General features: G+C 49.0%; 1 protein-coding gene across 1 annotated transcript in view; it reads right to left on the bottom strand.

Moving 5' to 3' along the window:
• Positions 1–1,409: 1,409 nt before the first annotated feature.
• TOPBP1 (DNA topoisomerase II binding protein 1) overlaps positions 1,410–24,551 on the bottom strand; it is a gene marked incomplete at both ends in the record, with an annotated part of 41,031 nt that continues 17,889 nt past the window's right edge. Inside the window, 18 exons of the mRNA XM_080696614.1 lie at positions 1,410–1,553; positions 2,284–2,445; positions 2,581–2,670; positions 4,565–4,702; positions 5,350–5,513; positions 6,040–6,148; positions 6,323–6,489; positions 7,548–7,774; positions 8,872–9,064; positions 10,759–10,858; positions 10,937–11,092; positions 13,214–13,337; positions 14,455–14,564; positions 14,652–14,825; positions 17,464–17,750; positions 20,462–20,673; positions 21,972–22,144; positions 22,679–23,034. Coding sequence (XP_080552740.1) covers positions 1,410–1,553; positions 2,284–2,445; positions 2,581–2,670; positions 4,565–4,702; positions 5,350–5,513; positions 6,040–6,148; positions 6,323–6,489; positions 7,548–7,774; positions 8,872–9,064; positions 10,759–10,858; positions 10,937–11,092; positions 13,214–13,337; positions 14,455–14,564; positions 14,652–14,825; positions 17,464–17,750; positions 20,462–20,673; positions 21,972–22,144; positions 22,679–23,034 — 3,086 coding nt within the window. The remainder of the gene's footprint in view (positions 1,554–2,283; positions 2,446–2,580; positions 2,671–4,564; positions 4,703–5,349; positions 5,514–6,039; positions 6,149–6,322; positions 6,490–7,547; positions 7,775–8,871; positions 9,065–10,758; positions 10,859–10,936; positions 11,093–13,213; positions 13,338–14,454; positions 14,565–14,651; positions 14,826–17,463; positions 17,751–20,461; positions 20,674–21,971; positions 22,145–22,678; positions 23,035–24,551) is intronic.

The following is a 24,551-nucleotide window of genomic DNA, read 5'->3' as shown; positions in this document are numbered from 1 at the left end:
TTTTGTGGGCGAATCCTTAATTCTAGCCTTCAGCAAGAGTGAAGTAACATCTCATTGTGGTCTTGGTTCGTAGTTCTGTGTAGTTCTTTTAACTTTCCCCGTGGTGGTAGTACTGGGGATTGAATCCAGGGGCGATCTCTCTCCTCTCTCTAAGATACACCCCAGCCCTATTTTATTTTTGTTTTGGGGATACTGGGAATTGAACCCAGAGAGATTCTACCTCTGAGCTACAACCTCAGACCTATTTTCTTATAACAGGTTCTTCCTAGGTTGTTAACAGTCTCGCTACTGGCTGAGGCTGTCCTCCCAAGTACTAGGATTACAAGCATGTGCTACCAAGCCCGGCTTCCACTTAATTTTATATTTATTCACTTACCTTTGTGGCACTGAGGACTGAACCCAGGGCCCTACCAGAGCCACATTCCCAGTGCTTTGCTTTTGGCTTATTTCTTCCCTTGGGCAGTACCGGGCCTATTTTTATATTTTTACTCTTTTGTTGTAGGGATGGAACTCAGAGGCGTTACTCCTCCGAGCTACACCCTCAGCCCTATTTTTTTCTTGAAACAGGGTCTCACTGAGTTGCGAAGGGCCTTGCTAAGCAGCTGAGGCTGGCCTCGAACGAGCTCTTCCGGTCTCCACCTCCAAACTGCTGGACTCCAAGTGCGCATCAGCACGCCTGGCTAGGATGAGGTACTCCTAGAAGACTGTGGTAATGCACGGTACTTGTGCTTAGTATAGCATAATAAAGGCCATTGTAACTCAGTTCTAACAGAAGGGTTCTTAGAAACTGACAGAAAAAATCTGCACGAATACTAAACATCAGAAGTATAATTAACAATTTGGTTCTAACTTTTACAATTCTTTTATTGCTTCAACAGATCTCAGCACATCTTAATACTAATTTGAGTCACTATTTTTATTCTTTATTGTCACATTTTCCAAGTTTTGGTGCCCAAACTTGGCCATCATCATGGAGGTCTGTACAAACACATATACATATATACACACAGGTGATTCTAGGGTTAAGCCCCAGCCTCTGCATTCAACCCTGGGCTCAGGCTCCTGCTAAAAGAGGTTAAATGGTGAGAAAATAAAAGCTGGAAAACCATGAATAAATCCCAATAGACAACTTTGTTTTCGTGAGTTAAGGACGACATTTTGAAGCTAAACTCATTGCTGATATTTACAAGAAAGACACAGAGGGCCCCCACAGGGCAGCGCGGCCCGCGGGCGGGCGAGGAGCTGGATCCCTTTGTTGTTAGTTCATGTAAGGCTTTATTAAACAGTGCGTCAGTGATTAAAATCTCAGGTGGTGCAAACCTGAGCGGGGGCCTCGTTCCCTCCTGGGGCAGCTGCCCGCGGTTCTGCTGGGCTGCTGGAGCCCCGCGTCCGGCGCGCCAGAGGCGCCATCAGAGGGCCCGGGGTCGCTTCGTCTTGCTCTCCTCTGGGAGAGCTTTCCTCTTCTGTGAGGGCCTGGGTGCGGGCTCCTCATTATTCTGAAGAAAGGAAACAGCTTCTGGTAGACAGTAATTTTCCACAGGAGGAGGAGATTCCTATAAAAGGAAAAGTAAACTTTTTTTTCAGATTTCAAACTTATTTTAAGTAATCAAGTAATAGATTCTTTTGGTCTCGTAATCTGAGCAGATTTTTTTGTGTGTGTGGTACTAGGGATGGAATCCAGGGGCTTTCTATCTCCAAGCTACACTCCCGGCCCTATTATTATTATTATTATTATTTATTTATTTTTCAGCGCTGAGGATGGAACCCAGGGGCATTCTACCTCTGAGCTATACCCCAGCCCTATTTTTCATTCTTTATTTTGAAACGGTCTCATTAAGTTGCAGAGGGCCTCCCTAAGTAGTTGAAGCTGTCCAGAACCAACGATCCTCCAGTCTCAGCCTCCCGAGTGCGGGGATGACAAGTACCATCATGCCAGGTCAACTGCGTATTCTTAGAGGAAAAACACCCCAAACTTCAGCTCTCACATAAAGACATAGCTTTAAATGGGTCACAGAGCTGGGCAAAGTGGTGCAGGCCTTCGTGGTGCGCTCGCTAAGTTGCTGAGGCTGGCCTCAAATCTGTGACCCACCTGGCTTAAAAGGCATCGTGAAAGCTTTGAGAGCACTTAGATTTTTATAACTTTGTCACATTCACTCTCCATGCTAAGTGTTTACAGACGCCCATTACACGGACACAGGAGGGTAGGCAGAGGAGAGAGCAGGAGACAAGAGTCGAGCTGGCCGCCCGATCCCCACTCGCCTCTGCACGCCGGGCGGCACCCACCTGCATCAGGTAGTCGGCAATGTACTCCGTCCTCAGGCAGCGCACGCTCTGGGCAGCAGCTTCTGCTATGTTAATTCCCGAGTCATCCGGTTTCAGTTTATTAAGGTCAGAAAAGAGATGCGTGGCCTCTTTAAATAAAGGCACAGAGTGACTAGGCAGCACCTAGCGAGAGGACAAGAAAGCTGCGATGACCAGGGCTCGGAGTGGTCCACACGGATGGCACGTGGCCACGGAGCTGGCAGGCCACAGCAACCACGGCCGGGCAGGGCACAGAACCCAGGAAATGACATCACAAACCTTTGCTCCTCCTGACTGCAGAAGGCGTTTGAATCCGGCTTCTCGGGATGGATCGACATGTAAAATGACCTTCCAGCCGCTGAATGCCCCCTGTAACCAAACAGCAGCACACAACCACTGAGGAAACACGGCGAGGGTGCGCAGCGCGCAGGACTCCAGCTGAGACGCAACGCTCTTTTCTATTTGGAAACGTGGTGAGCGTCTCACCTTGCTCAGGCTGTCCTCGAACTTGAACATGCCACCCTCCTGGCTCAGCCTCCCACGCACTAGGATTAGAGATGTGCACCACACACCCTGACTCAGTTTTATGTGAGCAAATAATCTTATAACCTGTACTTCTGCCACAGAGTAGTTATTTCTGGTCACAATAATCTGAAACACACAGCCATAGTTATCTGGTCCATTCCTCGGTAAATCCTTGAGGAATGAGGAAAACAATTGAACAACTGAGTAACATTAAAGCGGTTTGACTGGCGTGGAGGTGCATGCCTGTAATCCCAATACTCAGGAGGCGGAGACAGGAGAATTACAGGTTCGCGGTCAGCCTCAGCAAGTAATGACTCATCAACCTAGTAAGACCCTGTTTCCAAATAAGAAATACAATCAGGCTGAGGATGTAGCTTGAAGGTAGAACGCCCCTGGGTTCAATCCCTAGTAACTAACACACACACACTCAAAGAAACAGGACTGGGGTGTAGCTCAGGTAAAGCACCAGGGAGTGCCATACCCAGTACACCCCCAAAGCAGCTCAAGTGTTCAGGCTTTTCTAGTGTTGTTTCTTCAGTGCTAGGGACTGAACCAGGGCCTCGCCACACGGCATGCAAGTGGTCTATACTAAGCCATCCCCAGCCCCTCTAGTATTTTTCTAAAGTCATCAAAAGGGTTAGATGGCTGTGGTAGCGTGCACCTGAACCCAGTTCTTGGGAGGCTGAGGGGAGGACTGCAGATTACATCAATCCCGTTTGCTGTGGCTGGCCTGGAATCTGCGGTTCTTCCAGCTCAGATGTGCCGTATCCTAAAGATTAAATCTAAAAACTAGCCGGTGCGTGGGTGCACAGCTGTAACCCCAGTACCTGGGAGGCGGAGACGAGGACCGACTGCAGGTTTGAGGACAGCTTCAGCAACTTGGTGAGACTCAGCAACCTGGAATGACTCTGCTACACCTGGGCCGGGGGTGCAGCTCAGCCTCTGGGTCCCACCCACAGAAGCAATAAGAGCCATGGGTCTGATAACTACTGCTGTGGGGCTGTGATTGCTGCCCAGAGGGGCGACGGGAAGGAGACCTGGCGAAGGGACCCTTCAAATGATGCGCACACGCAAGGGGAGGAGCGGACGGGACCGAGGGAAGTGCTGTGCACATGTGTCACTCTGCACTGCGCTACGAGGCACAAGTGTGATGCACCAATACGCGTGTTCGAGGAAGAATTATAAAAGCTACGCTAGCTTTCTATCAGAGGCTGGCAACAAGGACGCATCTTCTCTCTCCCATCCACCCAAAGCGCACAACCCTTCCAGGGCAGTGTGTGGACCCGGTCAGGAGCCACTGAAGCTAGATGCTGACAATTCTTCAGAAGGAGCACAGGACAGGTCATGATTACACGTAGAGATTGTTATTATTACTACTATCTTTTTGGTCCTGGGAAATGAATTTGGAGCTGCAGGCTAGCAAGCACTGCACCACTACCCCTTTTAAAGCCCCATTCCTCTTCAGACCCTACTTGAGAGGGCCTCAGTATGCTGCCCAGGCCAGTCTCCAACTCACGATCCTCCTGCCTCAGCCTCCCAGGTACAGTAGCTGGAGTTACAGGTGTAGGCTACCACTTGGCTATAAATTATTTTCTTGTTGTTCCCAAGGGACTGATCCCAGGGGCATTCTACCTCTGAGCTACACTCCCAGCCCTATTTTTAAATTTGAAACAGGGCCTTGCTAAGTTGCTGAGCTGGCTTCACAGCGGGCGCTCTCCACCGGGCCCCGCATCAGCACCTCCACGACGCCCGACGCTTGTCTCTGCTGGAGCCTCTTCCTCCACCGCATTGCTGCAAGGGCTAGCCTTCGCTGCTGCACGCTGATCCCCGTCAAGGCTTCCAGGATGGGGCTGCTTCCCCATTCATAGTCCTCCTCCTAGAGAGGAAGTCAGTCAGCAAGCTACGCCAGCGCGCCACGGCTCGGAGCTCAGGAAGGCCAGGCGCCCACCGCAAGTACAGACGGCACCAAGGAAACGTTTTGTGAGCATGGGGGAAACATTAATTTGGCTTAGTCAAGTATGTCTGGCTTTAAAAATACTCATTAACAAGAAACACCATGGTATCTACATGTTGGCAATCAGTAATATTTAGGTTACCAATTTAGATTTCACCTGCTGTAAGAGTTATTTCACAGAATTTCTTCCTTTCTCAAAGGAGGTATGTATGAAAACCTGATTACTTGTCCACAGAAGGGATCCCTAATGGGTCCTTACTGAAAACTTCAAGAACCCCATGTAGATACTTACTGTGACAGTTTACAATCACTAGTTAATATTCATTGGGCAAATAGTGAAAAGAAAAGCTGACAATAAGATAATCTTGAGACTTTCTCATGATGAGAATGAAATTTCAATTTAAAAAAGAACACTGACCTTCAGACTAACTTAAAAAGTGAATAGAGCTGAACCCGGCGACCCCGGCATAAGCCAACTGGTCAGGGGTGGTTACTTCACCCCACGGACGCTGGTGACCGCGCTGGGGTCCCTCCCGACATTTACTTTCAAGGAAAAATCAAGCACAGACCTGCACGAAGCGCCCGGCGGCCCTGCAGGCCTCCAGGTAGGAGCGGTGCAGCACCCACTTCCCCGCCGCCACGGAGGCCAGGTACTTCTCGTTCCGCAGAGGATGCCCCACCACGATGTGCGTGCAGCTGGGGTCGAAGCACTGTTTCTCCATCACCTGCCCACCTGCGCAGGGAGAGCGGCGCTGAGCCGACTATTGCTTCTAGGAGAAAGCCACCTCGGCTATGCGGACACTGTCCACAACACCCTGGCATATAAAACTATTACAAAAACTGGACTACAAAGATGAAACAGTAAAAAGAACCCGACACACCGGCCACTTAGTGCTAAATGATCACAACTCTGCCGTCTTTCAATCTGCCACCCCGCCCTTTCTGCAGTGCTGTGGAGCCCAGCGTCCTCCGCGGTGCCAGACACGGCAGCTCAGGGTTACAGGTGTGCACTGCCAGCCCAGCTAGGACAGGTGATTCTTAACCTGGAACTGTGGGTTTTAATCTTTATGCCCCACAACTTGCGACTTTAGGTTCACAATTTGTATAGAACCCAAGTTCTAGTGCTGACTCAAGGTACATCTTGGCCAGGCGCCACATTCTTTTCCTCAATCTCTACACCTTACAAATGGTGTCAATATGACTATATCTGAATTCCAAGTAAGACCATCACGGGACATTTTTAGTTAAAATAGCAGTACCTAGTTCTTCGATGAGATGACAATAATCGATACGTTCCTGAGGGTTCAGTGATGACAACTGAAATATGTATTTTTTTAATTCTTCATGAGTCTCCTCTATTGTTATAATCTGGATGGAAGAGTTTGATTTTAGAGGAAAGTGAACATGAAAAGCACCAGCAAACCCATTACTTTACAGTGCCGCCCACTCGTCCCGAGTGGACGAGGGCTCTCGTCACGGAGGCCCGTGACCCCGAGGTCTACCGCAGCAGGACCGCGAGGCCCGGAGCCCCCAGCCCCACACCTTTTCTCCAGGCTGCGGCGCCACGGGCGGGTTGGCGAGGGGGAAGGCGATGCTGGGGGCCTGCGGCGTGGGGATCAGGCGGCTCTCCTTTGTGGGAGTTTCTGGTTCTTCACTGTTGGGGTGTTTGGGGACTTCGGTCACACACACAATTCCAGGATCACAGACAGCTGTGGGAAATAAAACACTCCAGTGTGATCCTGTCCAAAGACAGCTAAGAACAAGTTCTGGACGCAAGCTCTGCCTGTGAAAGGTATATGCAAAAGAACCCTATTTCTAGAGCTTGTAAGTAAGTGCAACTAATTAACTGTACTCATTTTTTAATTAATTAGTTTAATTACTTTCTGTGATACTAGAGATTGAACCCAGGGGTATTCTATCTCTGAGCTACATGCCCAACCCTATCTTTTTTTTTTTTTTTTTAATTTTGAAACAGGGTTTCAAAATTGTGGAGGGCCTGGCTAAGTTGCTGAAGCTATCCTCAAACTTGTGATCCTCCTGTCTCAGCCTTCCAAGTACTGGGATCACAAGTGCACGTCACCACTAACTATTTAGCATTAAAAAATGTGGTACACATGTTTCTCTAACCATTTCTTTAAGTACTAAACTTTCATCAGTAAAGTTGTAAAGCCAGGCATGGTGGTGCTTGCTTGTAATCCCAGTACCTGAGAGGCTGAAATAGAAGAATCACAGGTTCCACAACTTAGTGAAATCTTATTTCAAAATAAAGAATAAAATAGGGCTGGGGGTGTAGCTCAGAGGCAGAATGCCCCTGGGTTCAATTCCTGGTACTGCAAAAATAAATAAATATAACCCAAATTCACACAATGAAGGCAAATCTATACTCGGAGAAAATCCAAGGCAGAGATAAGTCTGTTTTCAAGGAAAAGCTAAGGAGGAAAAACAGCAGGAGGCTCAGCAGGAGCCACGGTCCTGAGAGCCCGGCGCGGCTCGGGCCGGAGATGAGGAAGCCGGGCGAGCCCACCAGAGCCCGGCGAGAGCCGCGCTGCAGACGCGGAGCCCGCATTCCCAAAGCCAGGCAACAGCATCCTTCCATTTACTGATAATCTGAATCGCTCACTTACTTTTCTGACTCTCAAGTTTAAATCCAAACCAGCAATGTCCAGGGAGCCTTTTATCTGCACGTGCAGCTGTGACCACCGCGTCCTTATCTTAAAGAGGCTCGCAAGTACCTGGTAGAAACACGCCCACAGCTTCCCCTCCTCACCCTGTGCGGCCTCTTCCGGGTCGTGCGCAGGCCCTCGAGGGGCAGCACCCGCGCCCTCCGGCTTCTCCGCGCCGCCCTGGAGCTCGGAGTGCTGGGTGGGGCAGCAGGGCCACTGCAGGCTGCTGGCCAGCCTGGCTCGCTCCTCCCTTGCTGTGGGGTCATCCCAGATGATCTGCTCATTCTGGGACGGCTCCGTGTTCACATCAGGCACTATCTGTCGAGACTGCCTACGGAGTAAAGGCGACAACATAAAGTACACAGACAGCCAGACCAAGACTCAAGCGCACAGACTCCCTGAGTTGGAGTACGAAGGTGGGTTCACTTTTACATACCACCATCTAGCAGAGGAGGGGCTTGAAAATATTTATTAAGGACATGAGCCTAGGGAAACTTTTCTTTTTAACATGTTTCTCCCAAGCCGGGCATGGTGGCACATGCTTGTAACTCCAGTACTTGGGAGGCTGAGACAGGAGGATTGTGGTTTGCAGACAGCCTCAGCTACTTAGCGAGGCCCTCTGCAACTCAGTGAGACCCTCCATCCCCAGGACCGCAGGGAAAAAAAAAAAAAGACTGGGTGTGGCTCAGAGGTAAAAATGTCCTCAGGTTCAACCCACAGTATTTAAAAAACAATCAAAACAAAACAAACAAAAGTAAGAGGGGTCCAAGTCCGCGGCAGAGCCCTCGTCGGGGCCACTCGAGGCCCGGGCTCACCCCAGGACCACACAGAGCCAAAGCCAATCACTGAGGCGGATCCGAAGCCGCTTCCACTTCCATCTCACGGAGGCCATGAACAGCACGCGCGCGGCCGCATCTGAGGCCGGTGCTCGCACTGGAACCGGCTCCACACCGCTCCCCGCCTCCAAGGAAGAATTCTACAACTGCTCAGAGCAGGGAAGGGAAGAAGGAAACACCAGGAAGGAAAAAGCCAGTCGGCACAGGGCCAAAACTAAGTGATACAGGAACAGAACACTGCTGCGGCTAACGAGGCTGGAGGTCTAACCCTTAAAACTCTTTCACATCCTAAACCGTGATGTTCTAATCTGCCTTACTGCTTAAAGCAGAGCCTGGTCATCCATCATCTCAGTACTTGGGAGGCTGAGACAGGAGAATCACAGGCTTGAGGCCAGCCTCAGCAACTTAATAAGACTGTTTGGAAAAACTGAAAAGGGCTGGGGACTTGGCTCAGAGGTAGAGTGCCCTGGGCTTCAATCACCAGGACCACACGACCACCCGCACCACCGGCAGACAAGAGCCAGCTCACAAAATGGGGTGCCAGGTCCCTAAAGGAGCTGCCTAACGCCGTGCCTCCGGGACGGGCACACACCTCAACGCCTCCAGGACCCGGCTCCGCCCGCTGCGCGCAGAGCGCGCGCTGTCGGGGGTCGACGAGACGCTGTTACCGCCGCTTCTGGAGAGGGACAGCCTCTGGCCGCGCGGCTTCACGATGGAGGTCGCCGACATGAGCTCCTGCAGCTGCTTCTGGAAGTTCTCTCGCATCTCCAGGGTCTGCGTCAGAACTGGAGGCAAACGAGCGCACCGTGCAAGTGAGTCTTTCTGATCGTGTGCAGAAAAAGCCACTTTGTATAGATCTGGCTGAACAGAAGTGACTGACTCGATGGACACTCCCTACTTCCACAGGCTGCAGTAACGTGCCACCTCTATATGATCCAGAATGAAAGGCGGCCTTTTATGAAGCCCTTCCAAGACTGTCGTGATCGTCCTGCGTGGAGCTCCCCGGCTGCCTGTGACCCGAGCCGGGCGGGAGCCCACTGCACTGAGATTCCGAGTCAATGCTCCTTGAAAACACAGACAACATAGTGTCCTTCCATTTCTTATTTTTGGAGGTACTAGGAATGGAACCCAGGGGCATTCTACCTCTGAGCTACATCCCCTGCCCTATTTATTTATTCTTTATTTTGAAAGAGGGTCTCACTAAGTTGCACAAACATGTGAGCATATAGGCGCGCGTGCGCACAGCCACAGGGTGGGGACGGGCTGAATAATTTCCTTCTAAGTTTGGGAATCTATAGGCTAGATGGCGAAGTGCCCGATAAATACTTATAGAGTGGACACAGCAGAGCAGTCACACAGGCGAGTGACGGGGAGCGAGGCAGGGTTAGTGAGGGCAGTGGAGGGCTGCAGTCTACTAAGGACAGAGCCCGGGCAGGCCGTGGAGGCGCACACTTGTCATCCCAGCACTCGGGAGGCTCAGACAGGACTGTGATTCATGGCCAGCCTCAGCCACTGAGTGAGGCCCTTGGAAGTCAGTGAAACCCTGTTTCAAAATAAAGAATAAAAAATAGAGCTCGGGGTATAGCTCGGAGATGGAATGCCCCTGGGTTCCATCCCCAGTACCACCAAAATAGAAAAGAGAGCACCTGCTAGGCGTGGTGGTGCAGGCCTGTAAGCCCAGTACTTGGGAGGCTGAGACAGGACCATCGCAGGTTCAAGACCAGCCTTAGCAATGTAGTGAAACTCTCAGCAACCTGAGACCCTGTTTCTTTATTTGGGGGTAGGGCTAGGAGATGAAACCCAGGGGCATCTGACCTCTGAGCTATACCCCCAGCCCTATTTTTTATTCTTTATTTTGAAATAAGGTCTCACTAAGTTGCAGAGGGCCTAAGTAGCTGAGGCTATCCGCGAATGCTGGGATTACAACCGTGTGCTACTATGCCCGGCGAGACCCTGTTTCAAAACAAAAATTAAAAAAATGGCTGGAGGAGCGCTGGGCGTGGTGGCGCACGCTTGTAATCTCCGTGCTTGGGAGGCGGAGACAGGAGGATCGCGCAGGTTCGAAGCCAGCCGCGCTGGCTTAAGAGACCCTATTTCCAAATAAAAATATAAAATAGGTCTAGGAGTGTAGCCTGAAGGTAGAAGGGCTTCCACGAACCCCAGTACCACAAAAAGGAAAAGAAAAGAAAAAAGAAAAAGGGCCAGAGGAGTAGCTCCTCAAAGGTAGCCCTTGGTCTCAATCCCCAGCATCAAAACAAAAGGAACACTTATAAGGGTATTCAGTGTAGCACTATTTATACTAGCAAGAAATAAAAATAACCTATAAATAATGCCTATCAACAAACAATGACAAAATAAAATTGGGCTATCTATACAGTAAATACAGTTGCTAATAAAAGACAGAAAGTTATCTTTCTGATACAGACACTTGCATGGAGGATACATTTTTACTCTTTTTCTGTAACGTACAATACCTTACCTCCTTTAGAGTCATTTCTTCCATTTCCGTTTGGCAGTGCAGATTCCACATCACTGTCCATGTTGTCTGTGTAATTGTCTTCTACAGGCAAATGATCTGGCTACTCAAAGAAAACCGACAGTGTCGGGAAGGAAGCCTCTGCCTTGCACACGCCCCGCCCCGCCCCGCCCCGCCCTACCTCGGCGTCCTCCCCTGGGTGGTCTGGGGGATCAGCTGTGGGCACTCTGCTACTGCGCAGACGGCCATCCTGCACTGTGCCGATGTCCAGGCTCATCTTGGGATTGTAAGTGTATGGATAGAGAGACTCGGGAAGACGCTTATACTCTTGTGCACACTGAAAGACAACGGTGTGCTTTAAGACAGGAGGACTGCACAGGTTCGAAGCCAGCCTCAGCTACTTAGTGAGGCTCTCAGCAACTTAGTGAGACCCTGTTTCCAAATAAAGTATAAAATAGGTCTGGGAGTATAGCCCGGAGGTAGAAAGCCCCTGGGTTCCATCTTCAGTAAATAATACACACACACACACACACACACACACACACACACACACACGACTAAAAGAAATCTGAGTAGTTCAAAGACATAAAGCAATATAAGGACAACTGATACAGCATGTCATAAGACAAAATAAATAAAACCATTTGTTTGTTTGTTTGTTTATTTATTGTGGGTCTGGGGATGGAACCCAGGGGCATTTGACCTCTGAGCTATACCCCCTGCCCTATTTTTTATTCTTTATTTTGAAACAGGGTCTCTATGTTGCGGAGGGCCTCACTAAGTAGCCGAGGCTCTCCATGAACCGTGATCCTCCAGTCTCAGCCTCCCGAATACTGGGATTACAAGTATGCGCCACCACGTCCGGGTACTTAAAACCATTTAAAAAAGTCATTTACAGCCTGGCATAGTGGCGCACACTTGTAATCCCAGCATTTGGGAGGCTGAGACAGAAGGATAGCCGTTTGCAGCCAGCCTCAACTACTTAGTGAGGCCCCTTGCAACTGAGACCCTGTTTCAAAATAAAGATTAAAAAAAAGGGCTGGGGTGTAGCTCGGAGGTAGAATGCCCCTGGGTTTCACCTCCAGTACTGAAAAAAAAAAAAAAAAAAAAAAAAAAGTAATTGGCAGTGAAAAAAATCTATTATATAGATGACAAATTGTCCTCCTTTTTAAAATGTCATGTCCACTAATGCATAAAATCTGATTCTATTCCTGGGCTTTTGCCAAGGTATCAATTATATTGCAAGGAACTAAAGAAAAGGAGAAACAAAGTTTTTGTTGTTGTTTTACGGCACTGGGATTGAGCCCAGGAGTGCCCTATCTTTGAGTTACACCCCAAGAACTTTTTATTTACTTAAAACACTTTTTGTTTTTGGTAGTGGAGGTGGAAATGAGCTATACCCCTATTTTAAATTTTGAAATAGGATCTCACTAAGTTGCTGAGGCTGGCCTGGAACTTGCAATCCTTCTGTCTCAGACCCCAAGTGCTGGGATGACAGGCATGTACCATCTCCTTTTTACTTTTTATTTGGAAACCGTGTCTTGTTGAGTTGCAGAGGCTGGCCTTGAACTTGTGATCCTCCTGTCTCCCAAGTACTGTGATTACAGGCACACACTACCAAGCCTGGCTAAAGAAACACAGTTCTAAATTATATTGGTATGTTAATTCTTCTCAAATTATGTAAACTTTTCATTAGTATCTTCTTTTTTGGTAGGTTTGGTTGACCCTAGGGCCTACTATATGCTAGACAAGCTAGTGCTCAACCACTGAGCTACACTCCCACCTTTTCTTTTTGGTGGTATCTCACTAAATTACCTAGACAGGCCCTAAACTTGTGATCTTCTGCCCAGTCTCAAGTGGTACTGGAGATCAAACCCAGGGGCATTCTACCTCTGGGCCACACCCCACCCCAATTTTATATTTTATGTTGAAACAGGGGCTCACTCAATTTCTAAGTCTGGCTGTGAACCTGTGATCCCTTGTCTCAGCCTTCCAAGTACTGGGATTGTAAGTGTGAACCACCACATCTACTTCATTCATAGTATTTTGAGTTAGTGAAAGGACTCAGAACCAGAAAGAGAACCCACTGAAGGCCTGCTAACTAGGAAAGCAACACAGATCCTGCGATTCTGATGCCAAAGAAGTGAAGAGCCCTCACGCCGCCCCACAGGCCGTGTGCCGGGGGCTGGTTCCCAGCTGGCAGTACTAGACACTAGAAGAGCTGGGGCGGGCGGGCAGCCCGAGTGAGCCCTCGAGGGGCAGACCCCAGCCTCTTCCTCTTTCTTTCACTCCCTGGCCACGAGGGACGTGGCTTTGCTCATACGCTCCTGCCATGGTGGCCGCCACGGCCGGCCAAGACCATCACACTTGTTTACACACAACGGGACTGCTTTCTGCTCTGAAACGTTCACAGACATTTTCCAATTAACAGAGAGGAAAGGGAAAAAGTACTGCTTACCTCCAAGAGCCAGTGCTCCGACACGATGTGCACTCCTCTTTCCTTGACAGACTTATACTCTCGATTACTGTCACCTGGCCGCCCTTGATAGATGAAGTGTGTCACGGTCTCATCAAAGCTCCACCTGAACAGCCAAATGCGACAAACAGCTGAGGGCAGAGGCGCACGGCGACGGGCGCCGCTCACTGAGCGGGAGGCTCGCAAACGAGAGAACACCGACATGCCGGGGCTGCAGGGCGGGGTGACCACACCTGAACCCCAGGGCAGGCAGGCGAGGCAGGAGGGCTGCAGGCTTGAAGGCAGTCTGTGTCGTAACGTGTATCACTAGGGAGCAGCAACGCAGGTATTTTCAAGCTAATCAAAGTTGCTGAGCGTCCAAATCTGTCCCCAGGTGGAAGTCACTCTTCACCGCCAGCGTGTAACGGGCTGCACGACACGCTGCACTCTTTCCCACCCTCACCCACTCCTCACAGAGTCCCCGATGCCACTGTGTTCATTCACTGCTCCTGGGGGCGGAGCCCAGAGGAGGGTCTCTAAACGGCTGAGGCTGTGATCCCCATCTAGCCTCCCATGTACTGAGATTACATGGGAGAAAACTGAGATACTGTCCAATAATATGATACAATAATATAATAATAAAATACTAGCTGGGTGTGGTGGTGCACACTTACATTCCCAGTACTTGGGAGGCTGAGACAGGAGGATCTCAGGCTTGCAGCCAGCCTGAGCTAAGTAGGTGAGGCTTCCAGCAACTTAGTGAGACCTTGTTTCAAAATAAAGAATAAAAAACGGGGTTGAGGGTAGAGGTAGAAGGCCCCCAGGTTCAACCACCAGCAACCAGTGTCTCTCTCCCACACACACACACAAATACTGCCCAATGCCTCCTTAATTAAAACAGCAAAAATATACCTTGCATACAGCTAGGCATACTGACATATTCCTATAATTCCAATACTTGGGAGGCTGAGTGAGAAAGGAGGATTCCAGGTTTGAAGCCAGCCTCATCAACTGAGTGAGGCCCTCAGCAACTTAGCAAGACCCTGTTTCAAAATAAAAATAGCGCTGGGGGTATAGCTCAGAGGTAGAATGCCCTGGGGTTCAAGCCCCACCAACACAGACACACACATGGATCGGAGAGACTGCAGCAGTTAGCACTGCGTAGTATTCTGCAGGGACGGGCAAAACCAGCGTGTCGGGGCACATGCTCGTGCCGTGGACGCCGCCTCGACTTGGGCCCTCACCTGTAATCGGCTCCCAGGGCGGCTGCGATCCCATTCAGTTCACTCTGCTTCTTACTGAGCTTTTTACTAACACATACCACGACCTTGTGCAGCGGCTTCGAAGCATCTTCCTACGTATGGAGAACGAAGGCTACAGCTCAGCCATTCGTGTTTGAAACGTTTCAGCTCATCTGCCCCTCCACAAGCAAAGAGCCTACCTGCTTTGACTGGGCGTCCTTCAGCTGCGGGCTGGCAGAAAGCGCCACGGCGTTTCGAGAGCTATTGGCCAGAGCGAGTTTCAAGTTTTTGACAATGACTTCCGAGAGCGGCGTGCTCGGTTTCCTCTTCTGCTGGCTGGGCCCTTGTGGGGTTTTCAAGGCTGCAAGCGCATCCTGTGTACGTGCAAGAAAAGGAGAGGAAGGAGAGAGGAAGAGGGCAGTGAAAGAGAGGAGAGAAAGCAAGACAGAGGGGGGGGGGTAAAAAGGAGGAAAGGTTATAAAGAGAAGGGAAATCCATCAATTTAAAGGATTACAGTTTTAACCTCTTTTCTGCCAGACAACTATAAAATTAACTTTATTTGGAACTGGAGATTGCAGCCCAGGTATCCTACCTTTGGGCTGCAGACTTAGCCATTTTATTTTTAAACAGGGTCTCACTAGGTCGCTGAGAGTCTTGCTAAATTGCTGAGGTTGGTCTTGAACTGCAATCCTCCAGTCGCAGCCTCTACCCAAGTACTGGGCTTAGAGGTGTGCACCACCATGTCTGGCTTTATGTGTCAATTTCAATCTTTGCTACTAACTCAGCTGACTGGCAGCTACACTGATCTAATGTGTTAAATAAAAAACGCGAAGGAACCAAACTCTGAACATTTAAAAACCTACCGTGTATCGGGGAAAACTGACTGGGGTGTACTAACATCTAGGCATATCCTTATAAAATTATTACATTTTAAAGGTAAAAAAAATTTGCACTGCTTCTAGACAAAAAGATGAAAACAACCTACAAAGATTAAGTAGACTGGCAACAAGTTTTCAAAAGCAACACTTTATCCAAAGCAAGGCAACAGTAGAGAAAGGTGTTCAGGAGACTGGGAAAAGACTGCAAACCAGGACTGTGCACGCAGGACCGAGGAGCACCGCGCGCTCAGCTGAGGGTCTACCAGAGAGCCAGCTCCTTCACAGAGGACAGGGACGTGGCTCCAAGGACAGCGAGCACCTCCCAGACTCGACTGCAGGTGAGGACCCAAAGAGAAAAGAGAAGAGAGAAAGGGGACGCTGTGAGCTCACCTCTACAGAGCAACACGTGGGAGCCAAGGCACTAAATGTAAAGCTGGGCGTGGGGCGCACACCTGCCATCCCAGGACTTGGGAGCTGACACAGGAGGATCGCAGGTTGGTGCCCAGACTCAGTACTTAGAGAGACCCTGTTTCCAAATAAAAAATAAAAGCCAGGCATGGTGGCACACATTTGTAATCCCAGGTCTTGGGAGACTGAGAAATAGGACCATAAGCTGGAGACCAGCCTGGGCAACTTAAATCCTGATTCAAAATAAAAAATATAAAGGGCTATATAATGAAATTTCATTACAAGGTCTCTATGAAAGAATCATCTGAAAGACTGGTGATATCTGACTTCTCTCTCACCGATTTCACTTAAACGGAGGGTGTGCTACGAGGCGTGAGATTATCAGGACTCACCCTGTGACTTTACAGTCAGGAATAATGACGCCCAAAGAGGGTAACTTGCTTTCCGAGGCCGCTCGAGGCCAAGAAGAGCCAGATCCTAGCCCCGCGCTGCTACTGAGGTATGGGGAGCAGCCCAACCACAGTACAGTGTTACTGCAGAAGTGAATTCTAGAAAAAGCGCAGGGTTTTGAGTTCCCTACAATACTAAGACTTTTTTTTTCATTTAGGTTATTGGAACTGATCAAAGATTATAGATTAGTTAGAAAAATACTGCCTTTGGCATCAGTTAATATTTATGGTATGAAGAGAAACAACTTGTAAACTTTTAGGTTTGCTCCAAGATATACCAGGCATGGTGACACACACCTGTAATCTCCTTGGGAGGCTGAGACAGAAGGATCACAGGTTTAATGCAAATCTCAGTAACGTAGCCAGGTCCTCAGCAACTTAGTAAGATCCTGTTTTAAAATAAAATAAGGCTGAGGGGTAGAACCCCTGAGTTCAATCCTCAGGGCAAAAAAAGAAAAATCATTGGCAATAGTTTGAATGGCTACTTGAAAGACCAATATCTACTTAAGAAAATCATCTCTGGGAAATGAAAATCATTCGAAAAGGTTACATTAGCCCTTGATTTGCAAATAAATTTTAGAGTGAGGGAGCCAAGCTACACTGCTCAGATCAAACTAAGTCAGACTCCCCTCTCCTAAGGGAAGTGGCCAGAGGCGCGTGAGCACGTTCAGAGTGCAGGCCCTGGTGCACCCGGGACCTATACGCGAGCAGCAGTGTGGTTAGAGTATTTTACATTTACAAAATCCTTTCTTCATACTGCTGTATTTGATCCTTAAAAGCAAACCTATGAAGCTTCAGGGCAAGTGTTATTATCCTCTGTATGAAGAGAAAGTAATTCTCAGATAGGTGGACTGATCTGTGGGGTGGCGCGGAGCTCAGGACAGCAAGGCCTCCGGCTGCCCTGGCTGCACGCTGTGTGTGCCCCACCCTGCTGCCTCCACCGAGTGGGCACCAGGGCTCACTACTGTGCGTTTACCTGCCACCGTCTCTGGGAAATTTACCACTACACACTTGAGACATGATGCATAGCTGGGGCTTAACTTTAGGGCCATCTTCTTCTTCTTTTCTCTTTGGTACTGGGGATTGAACACAGGGGCATTCTACCTCTGAACTATATTATTTTTATTTAGAAACATGGTCTGGTTAAGCTACTGAGGACCTCACTAAATTGCCAAGGCTGTTCTATAATCTGTGATCCCCTGTCAGGCTCCCAAGTACTAGGATGACAGGCATGCAATCCAGCAGGCCCTGCTAGGACCACTTCCTCTCAACCTTACCTTCACATCAAAGGAAGGCTTGAAGAGTTTGTCTTTGGACAAAAATTTCGATGGTGTGTCAAGGTGTAAAGAGGGCTCCTTCTGCAGTGGCTGCCCTGCGGCTGGGGAGGCTGGGCGCTGTCCGGCATGCTGCGAGATCACAGCATGGAAAGCTTTACTCTGGAAGCGGTTCATATCCAATGGGGTGATGGCCGTTTTCCTGTGAGTTTCCATGTGTGCGCCAGGATGCGAGGGAGTATCTGGATTTAGATTCACTCCATTTGTTATTTTAGTTTCCAGTGTTTGTTCTAGAGATTTAAAATGAAAAAATAAATAAATAAATAAAAATGAGCTACCAATGGCCACTATTTTCCTCTAACAAGGCATGTACGCAGTGACGCTTTCTATCTACGGCTAAGCTTTCATGTAACTCTCAGGTACACTTTACATCACAAAGTCATATTCCTGCGTACAGGAAGCCAAGCAGATGCTGTGTCACACACACTGAAGAGCCAGGTGTGGTGGCGCCCATCGTAACCCAGCGCTTGGGGGGCTGCAACAGGAGGATCGCAGGATCTTGGCCGGCCTCAGCTACTTAGTGAGACTGCTTCCAAAGAAAAAATGAAAAGGGCTAGGGGTGTAGCTCAGAGGCAGAATTCCCTGGGTTCAAACCCCAGTACTGCAAGAAAAAAAAAAAAAAAACAGAATAGCAAGCCGGGCATGGTGGTGCACGCTTGTAATCCCAGCATTTGGGAGACTAAGACAGGAGGATTTGCAGCCATAGGCCCTTTGCACTCAGTGAGACTCCGTTTTAAAATGAATAAAAAAATAAGGCTGGGCATGTAGCTTGGAGGTGAAATGCCGTGAATTCCATTCCCAGTACTGCAAAACAAAACAGCACAAAAAACATTGAAAACCAGAGACTTTGCAATTAGTAGAAGAAAACACAGGACCGACTCTCCAAAACATGGGCTCTGGTAGAGACTTCCTCAATAAGACCCCCAAGCCTCAGGAAATAAAACAGAACCAAGAGATGAGCTGGCATCGAGTTAAAAAGCTTCTGCACAGCAAAGGGAACAAGAGTCTGGAGAGCGAGACCACAGAACGGAGAGAGAGAGCTGCGGCGGGGCCGGGGGCGGAACGGCCGGGTCTAATCCCTAGTAGCAAAACAAACAGATGCTGGCGAGGATGCAGAGAAATAGCTCCTCTAAGCTGCCGCTGGGAATGCAAGTTAGTACAGCCACAATGGAGTCAGTATGGCGGCTTCCCAAAAGACTAGGGATGGGACCACCGGAGGACCAGCTCCACCACTCCTGTGGTCTTTCCAAAACACGCCAGACTGCCACAGTGATTCACGCATGTCAGTACGTATAGCAGCACAGCTCACCGTAACCAAACTAGAACCAACCTAGGTATCCGTCCACAGATGAGTGAACAATGGAAATGTGGTATGTATACTCACAATGGAGCTTTATTCAGCCATAAACAACAAATTCTGTCACAGAAAAATGGGCAAACTAGAGATTAAGCTACGTGAGATCAGCCAGTGTCAGAAAGTCAGGGTTACGTGGAAGCTAGAGAGAAAACAGGAGACAAAAGGGACGGAGGGAGAGACACAGGGGTGTGTGTGTGTGTGTGAGATCAGGCTGGAGGAAGGACACCGTTCACACAGCGCCTGCCCATCAGCCCCACTCACAGGGCGGGCGGGGAGGGACACCCAAGTGAACGTGCTGTACTGATGTGTTACCTGATCTTACTACCATGTACTACAGAGCACCAACGAAAGTAAAAACTCTATTCTATGTAGTGAAAGAATTAAAGTGTTGCACATTAACTGCAACAGTGAATACAAAGAGACTTCCGATTTCATCTTGTTAGACATTAAAATGGTCTTAATAAACCCACTTGCCAAAAATTATATAAGCAAAGGCCAGACGAGTCAATGGCAGAAAACAATCCCAACTACAACTACTGAGAATTAAACATAGCCAAATTTTCATAAGGCCTTTAATGAAATGTTATACGCCCTCTAAGCTCATTTTCGCCTCATTCATGAATGCCCAGGCCGTCTGGGTCAGCAGCCGATGGTTCTGAGGCTTTGCAAGCTGCCACTTAGCTGTGCAGTCTGTGAGCGGTGCCCTGGCTGGGAGAGCACCTGCGCCCCCACCGTGCCCATGTTCTACAAAACACTTATTATTTTTGGCAGTACTGAGGATGGAATCCAGGGCAATCTACCTCCGCACTACACCCTGAGCCCTATTTTTTATTCTTTATTTTGAAACTGGGTCTCACTGAGTTGCAGAACGCCTAAGTAGCTGAGGCTGGCCGCGAACCTGGATCCCCGTCTCAGCCTCCCGAATGCTGGGATGACAAGTGTGCCCACCGCGCCCGGCTGTACGAAACACTTTTTAGATGGCTACTCCATAGCAGGCCCAAGGCCACACACTGAAGACGCAGAACTCATAAGATGCACATGTTCGCTGCTTTATGGAGCTTCTAATTTAGCAGATACAAAAGTAAACAGGTGCTTAAACTTTAGGGGCAAAGCGAAACGTTGTGGGAAGACAAGAAAGGCTTCCCAGAAAGCGGCAGCCTAGCGGCAGGCCGGGCAGGCTCAAGGTGGTCCTGAAGGGCCGAGCGGAAGCCCCAGGCAGGAGCGCACCGCCCCGGGAGCAGGTACAGCCAGACGTGTGCAGGGAGCGGCCGCAGCCTGCACTCAGCCTCCACCGCTCCCGCGCTCCCGTGCTGCTCCGCAGCACTAGCTTCCGCTGGTGCCTGGGGCTCTTGGTATGATAAACATCAAGCCTCGGTGCTATGGACGCGTTTACCTTTGCCATCCAATAGGGAATACCCAGCGGTGCCTCACACAACTGTTTTCCCAACAGGAGAAGCAGAAATAAACTTTGCTAAAAACAAGCTTTAGAACACATTCATATCTCAGAAACCATCAAGCTGTGAACACACACACACACGCACGCACACACACACACACACGCACAGAGTAGAAGGAAGCATGGACCTTCTGCGGGTGAATCCTCCATCAGAAAGCGGCTTTCCTCGGCTCTCTTTCCCAGCCTGGCCGTCTCCAGCAGCCAGGCCATGGTGACTGCGGGCAAGCCCCACTTCTTGGCAGCTTCATATTTGGAACCGGCCGGCTCCTTCAGTATGAGATGTGTGCTGGCGAGCATCCCTTTCTTTGCATTGGACTTGCGAACAAAGAATTCTTGAACGCTGAAATTTAAAGAAAATCATACTGCCATTGACACCATTAGCAAGCAAACTGAGAACAAAGTTTCTAATACACGGGGGTTGGTAAGGGTACACGTAAGTTTAGGAAAATATACACCGATTAAGTCAGCATTTTCTATCTTAATGTAATTTCTATCTTATCTTCATAAGTCAGCACTTATGAAGGAAACAGCTTACATTAAGATAGAAAATATACTGTTGTATCAACTTTTTGTGTGTGTGTGTGGTACTGGGGATTGAACTCAGGCACATTCTACCCACCCCCCAGCCCTATTTTTTATTCTTTATTTGGAAACGGCTCACTAAGTTGCAGAGGGCCTTAATGAGTAGCTGAGGCTGGCCGCGAACCTGCGATCCTCCTGTCTCAGCCTCCCAAGTACTGGGATTATAAGCATGCACCATCATGCCCGGTTCTCTACCTCATTTTTATTTTTTTATTTTATATATATTTTTTGGTGGTACTGGGGTTCCTGGAAGCCCTTCTACATCCGGGCTACACTCCCAGACCTATATTTTTTTTTATATTTTTGAAACAGGGTCTCTTACGCCAGTGCGGCTGCCTTCAAACCTGCGCGATCCTCCTGTCTCCGCCTCCCAAGCGCAGGGATTACAAGCGTGCGCCACCACGCCCGGCTCCACTTCATTTTTAAATAATCACTGTCTAAAGGTCAATTAGGGATTAGGCTAATGTGGATTTTAGAAATCACTTTTGTTTTCTGGTACTGGGGATTGAACCCAGTGACATTTTACCTCTGAGCTATACTCCCAACCCTTCTTTAAGTTTGAAACAGGGTTTTGCTAAATAGTTGAGGCTGGCTTTGAACCTGTGATACTTCTGTTTCAGCCTCCCAAGTACTGGGATTACAGGTGTGTGTTACCATATCCCGCTTGGAGGTAACTTTTAAATTCCATTTATTTCTCTTAAAGTATTTATTACTCTTGATTATCATTTGCATTTCTGGCTGAAAAAAACAATCAATGTATACTTAAAAAAGGATAAATAATCAAACAGCGCACAGAAGGACAGAATGCTTAAGCAAGCACTTCCTGATAATGCATCAGCCTTACACACCCCTCCCGAGGGCTAAGCTGATGGAAACATTAGTGCCTGTCACCTTCAAAGTCCACCAGAGGTCTCCTAGTAGCACCCTCCTTTCCACCATCGCAGACCCCCAAATGCAATAAAATACCCGGCCAAATTCTAATTAGAATACTTTTCAATAGAGCAAAGCAATAAAAAGATACACCCTGGCAGCAGGCACACTAGAAACATTACATACCTTGCTCCGAGGCGATTTGCTAAGAATACCAAGGAGTCTTTCTCGGCTCCGACATACTGGCTGAAGGAAATAACACAGTCCTCCAAAGGAGTCCTTCCTGCCATCACCGGGACGGGTGTGAAGAGCGGACTTGACTGGGGCTCCATTACAGTCTGGTAGTCTATGCACGAAACCTTTTAAAAACAAGACAATAGAGCCAGCCTGGACGAGACAGGCCGACACCGCGGAGGTCACAGCGGCAGTGAGTTTAGTTTCCATGAAAAGTTTACTTTAATACAAATGTGTGCATGCTCATTCTGGATACATTTCAAATGCCACGCCAAGAAATTATACATATATGAACTCAGTACATATGAATCCTAACTCAGTAGGATTGCTGAGGCTAAGAGCGCTGCTCTGAATTTGCTTTCTTCAGTGCCTAGATCATCACTGCCCCCTCCTAGTTCTAGAGAAGGCAAAACAGCGCACGACACGCACGCCCTGGCTGTGAGGAAAGACAAACGGTGCGAGGTGGGGTCATGCACAGCGACCTCCCAAGAAGGACGCTGCTGTGGCCTGGGCGCCCCCCACCGCACCCCACGAGGACCAGGGGCCAGCACGGCCTCCTGCCTGGCCATTTCCCTTGCAGGATGTCGAGTCCAGCCAGCGCACACGATGGAATGCCTCCTGATCACAACCCGAACGCCGTTTCAGGCTGGTGTTCTTACCAGCCACGTGTTGGTGACGACTTCCCCCACAGCTGCTTCTACGTCACACCCCAGCAGGGGAACCACCGCGTAATCCACGACTCTGCCCGGGAGGGAAACGATCTCTCCAGCATGTTCTCTTATGATGCTTGCAATATTACACTCGTTTTCACGACTAAATCCCAGAATCAGAAAACTCTTTCGGCTGAATAAGCCTTCTTCGGTAATTGTAGAACGGTCGGGGAGGCACTGCGTGATGGAAGCCTGGTCTGCTTCTTGCAGAGAAATGTGAGTAGAATCACTGAGGGGCTCGGCAAGAGTAGAGCCGTTACACGGCCCGCTGCGGGGCTCTGCAGCTGCCGGCGTCTCCGCTTCCACTGCAAAGGGAAAGAAAGCTGACTTCCTGAGCCATCACTGCAACACCGCGCCTGCTGAGCCATCCCAGCTCCGGGTTACCCGGTTCCCGGTACCGCCACCTTCCACCATGTCCACTCAAATCCACCCGTGGTGCTACAATGACCAGCGGGCCGGCAGTCAGGGCACCGCCACAGGCCTGTCTCACCGCACAAACTGGTTTGGATAATTCACAAAAGAACTGAGAAAATACTAAGAAAAAACAACACGCCTCAGTGGGGCGACACTCAAGCTCTCGGCACAGAAAAAACAGCATAAAATGCTTCGTATTGAATTTGAAGTTAAAAGGCCTCCACATAGACTCCTTAATAAGCTATCAATGTGCATGCACATGCCTCTATTTTGTAGTCGTTAGATGTATGATTACAATGCACCAATAAAAAAATTTTTTTTTGAAAAGTAATCAAAGCCGGGCGTGGTGGCGCACACTTGTAATCCCCGCGCTTGGGAGGTGGAGACAGGACGATTGCGCTGGTTGGAAGCCAGCTGCACTGGCTTAAGAGACTCTGTTTCCAAATAAAAAATATACAAAAATAGGTCTGGGAGCATAGCCTGGAGGTAGAAGGGCTTCCAGGAACCCCAGTACCACCAAAAAAAAAAAAGTGATCAAAGATATGATTTCAAGTTTCCTTTTAGGATAAAGTTGGTTAATAGATAAGAACAAAAAATCTATCTATGTAAAGCTATAAATGTCACTAACTAAATCATACAGCTCCCAATATTCAATAAATGTCAAATTAAGGCTAGAAGTACAATAACATAGTGTTTCCCAAAACTCAAGTGGCCGGTGCTGGAAGGCGGCAGTAGAGGAAGGCCGCCTGCGGCTTGACTGGCCGGGCGGGAGTCCTACGGGACCGTTCCCTCGTGTCTGCAACAGCGTGCAGAGCGCGGAGCCTGTGCCACGCACAGCACTAACCCGAAGCCGTGCTCTCAGCATCCCCCTCCGTCCAAAGGAAGCTCCTTGTCATGCAGTTATAAAGCGGCAGAACTGACATAGGAGCCAAAGCTGCGATCCAGAGTCAAACACCATTACGGTGCCTGTCATTTTCCTACTATGTGCGCGCGCGTGTGTATGCATACCTGTGTACTGTGTGCGCGTGCAAGCATGCATGTGTACTGTGTGCGCACGTGTATGGATACATGTGTGTATACACGTGTACTGTGTGCATGCATACACATGTACTGTGTGTATGCATACGTGTATACTGTGTGTGCATGTGCTGCTGGGGCGCAAAGCCAGGACCTCTCACGCTCCAGGTCACACTCTGTGAGCTACACCTCCTGCCCCCATCTTTCTATTTCTAGCATTATCTGCAGTACATTAGCATTTCCTTTCTTTTTTTGTGGTGCTGGGGATGGAACCCAGAGGCTTTCTATGTCTGGGCTACACCCCCAGACCAATTTCATGTTTTATTTGGAAACAGGGTCTCACTAAGTTGCTGAGGGTGGATTCCAACCTACGGTCCTCTTGACTGGGCCT

The sequence above is a fragment of the Muscardinus avellanarius genome, assembly GCF_963383645.1.
Source record: "Muscardinus avellanarius genome assembly, chromosome: 5".
Classification (NCBI taxonomy): Eukaryota; Metazoa; Chordata; class Mammalia; order Rodentia; family Gliridae; genus Muscardinus; species Muscardinus avellanarius.
This window is presented reverse-complemented; position numbering and strand designations above follow the sequence as displayed.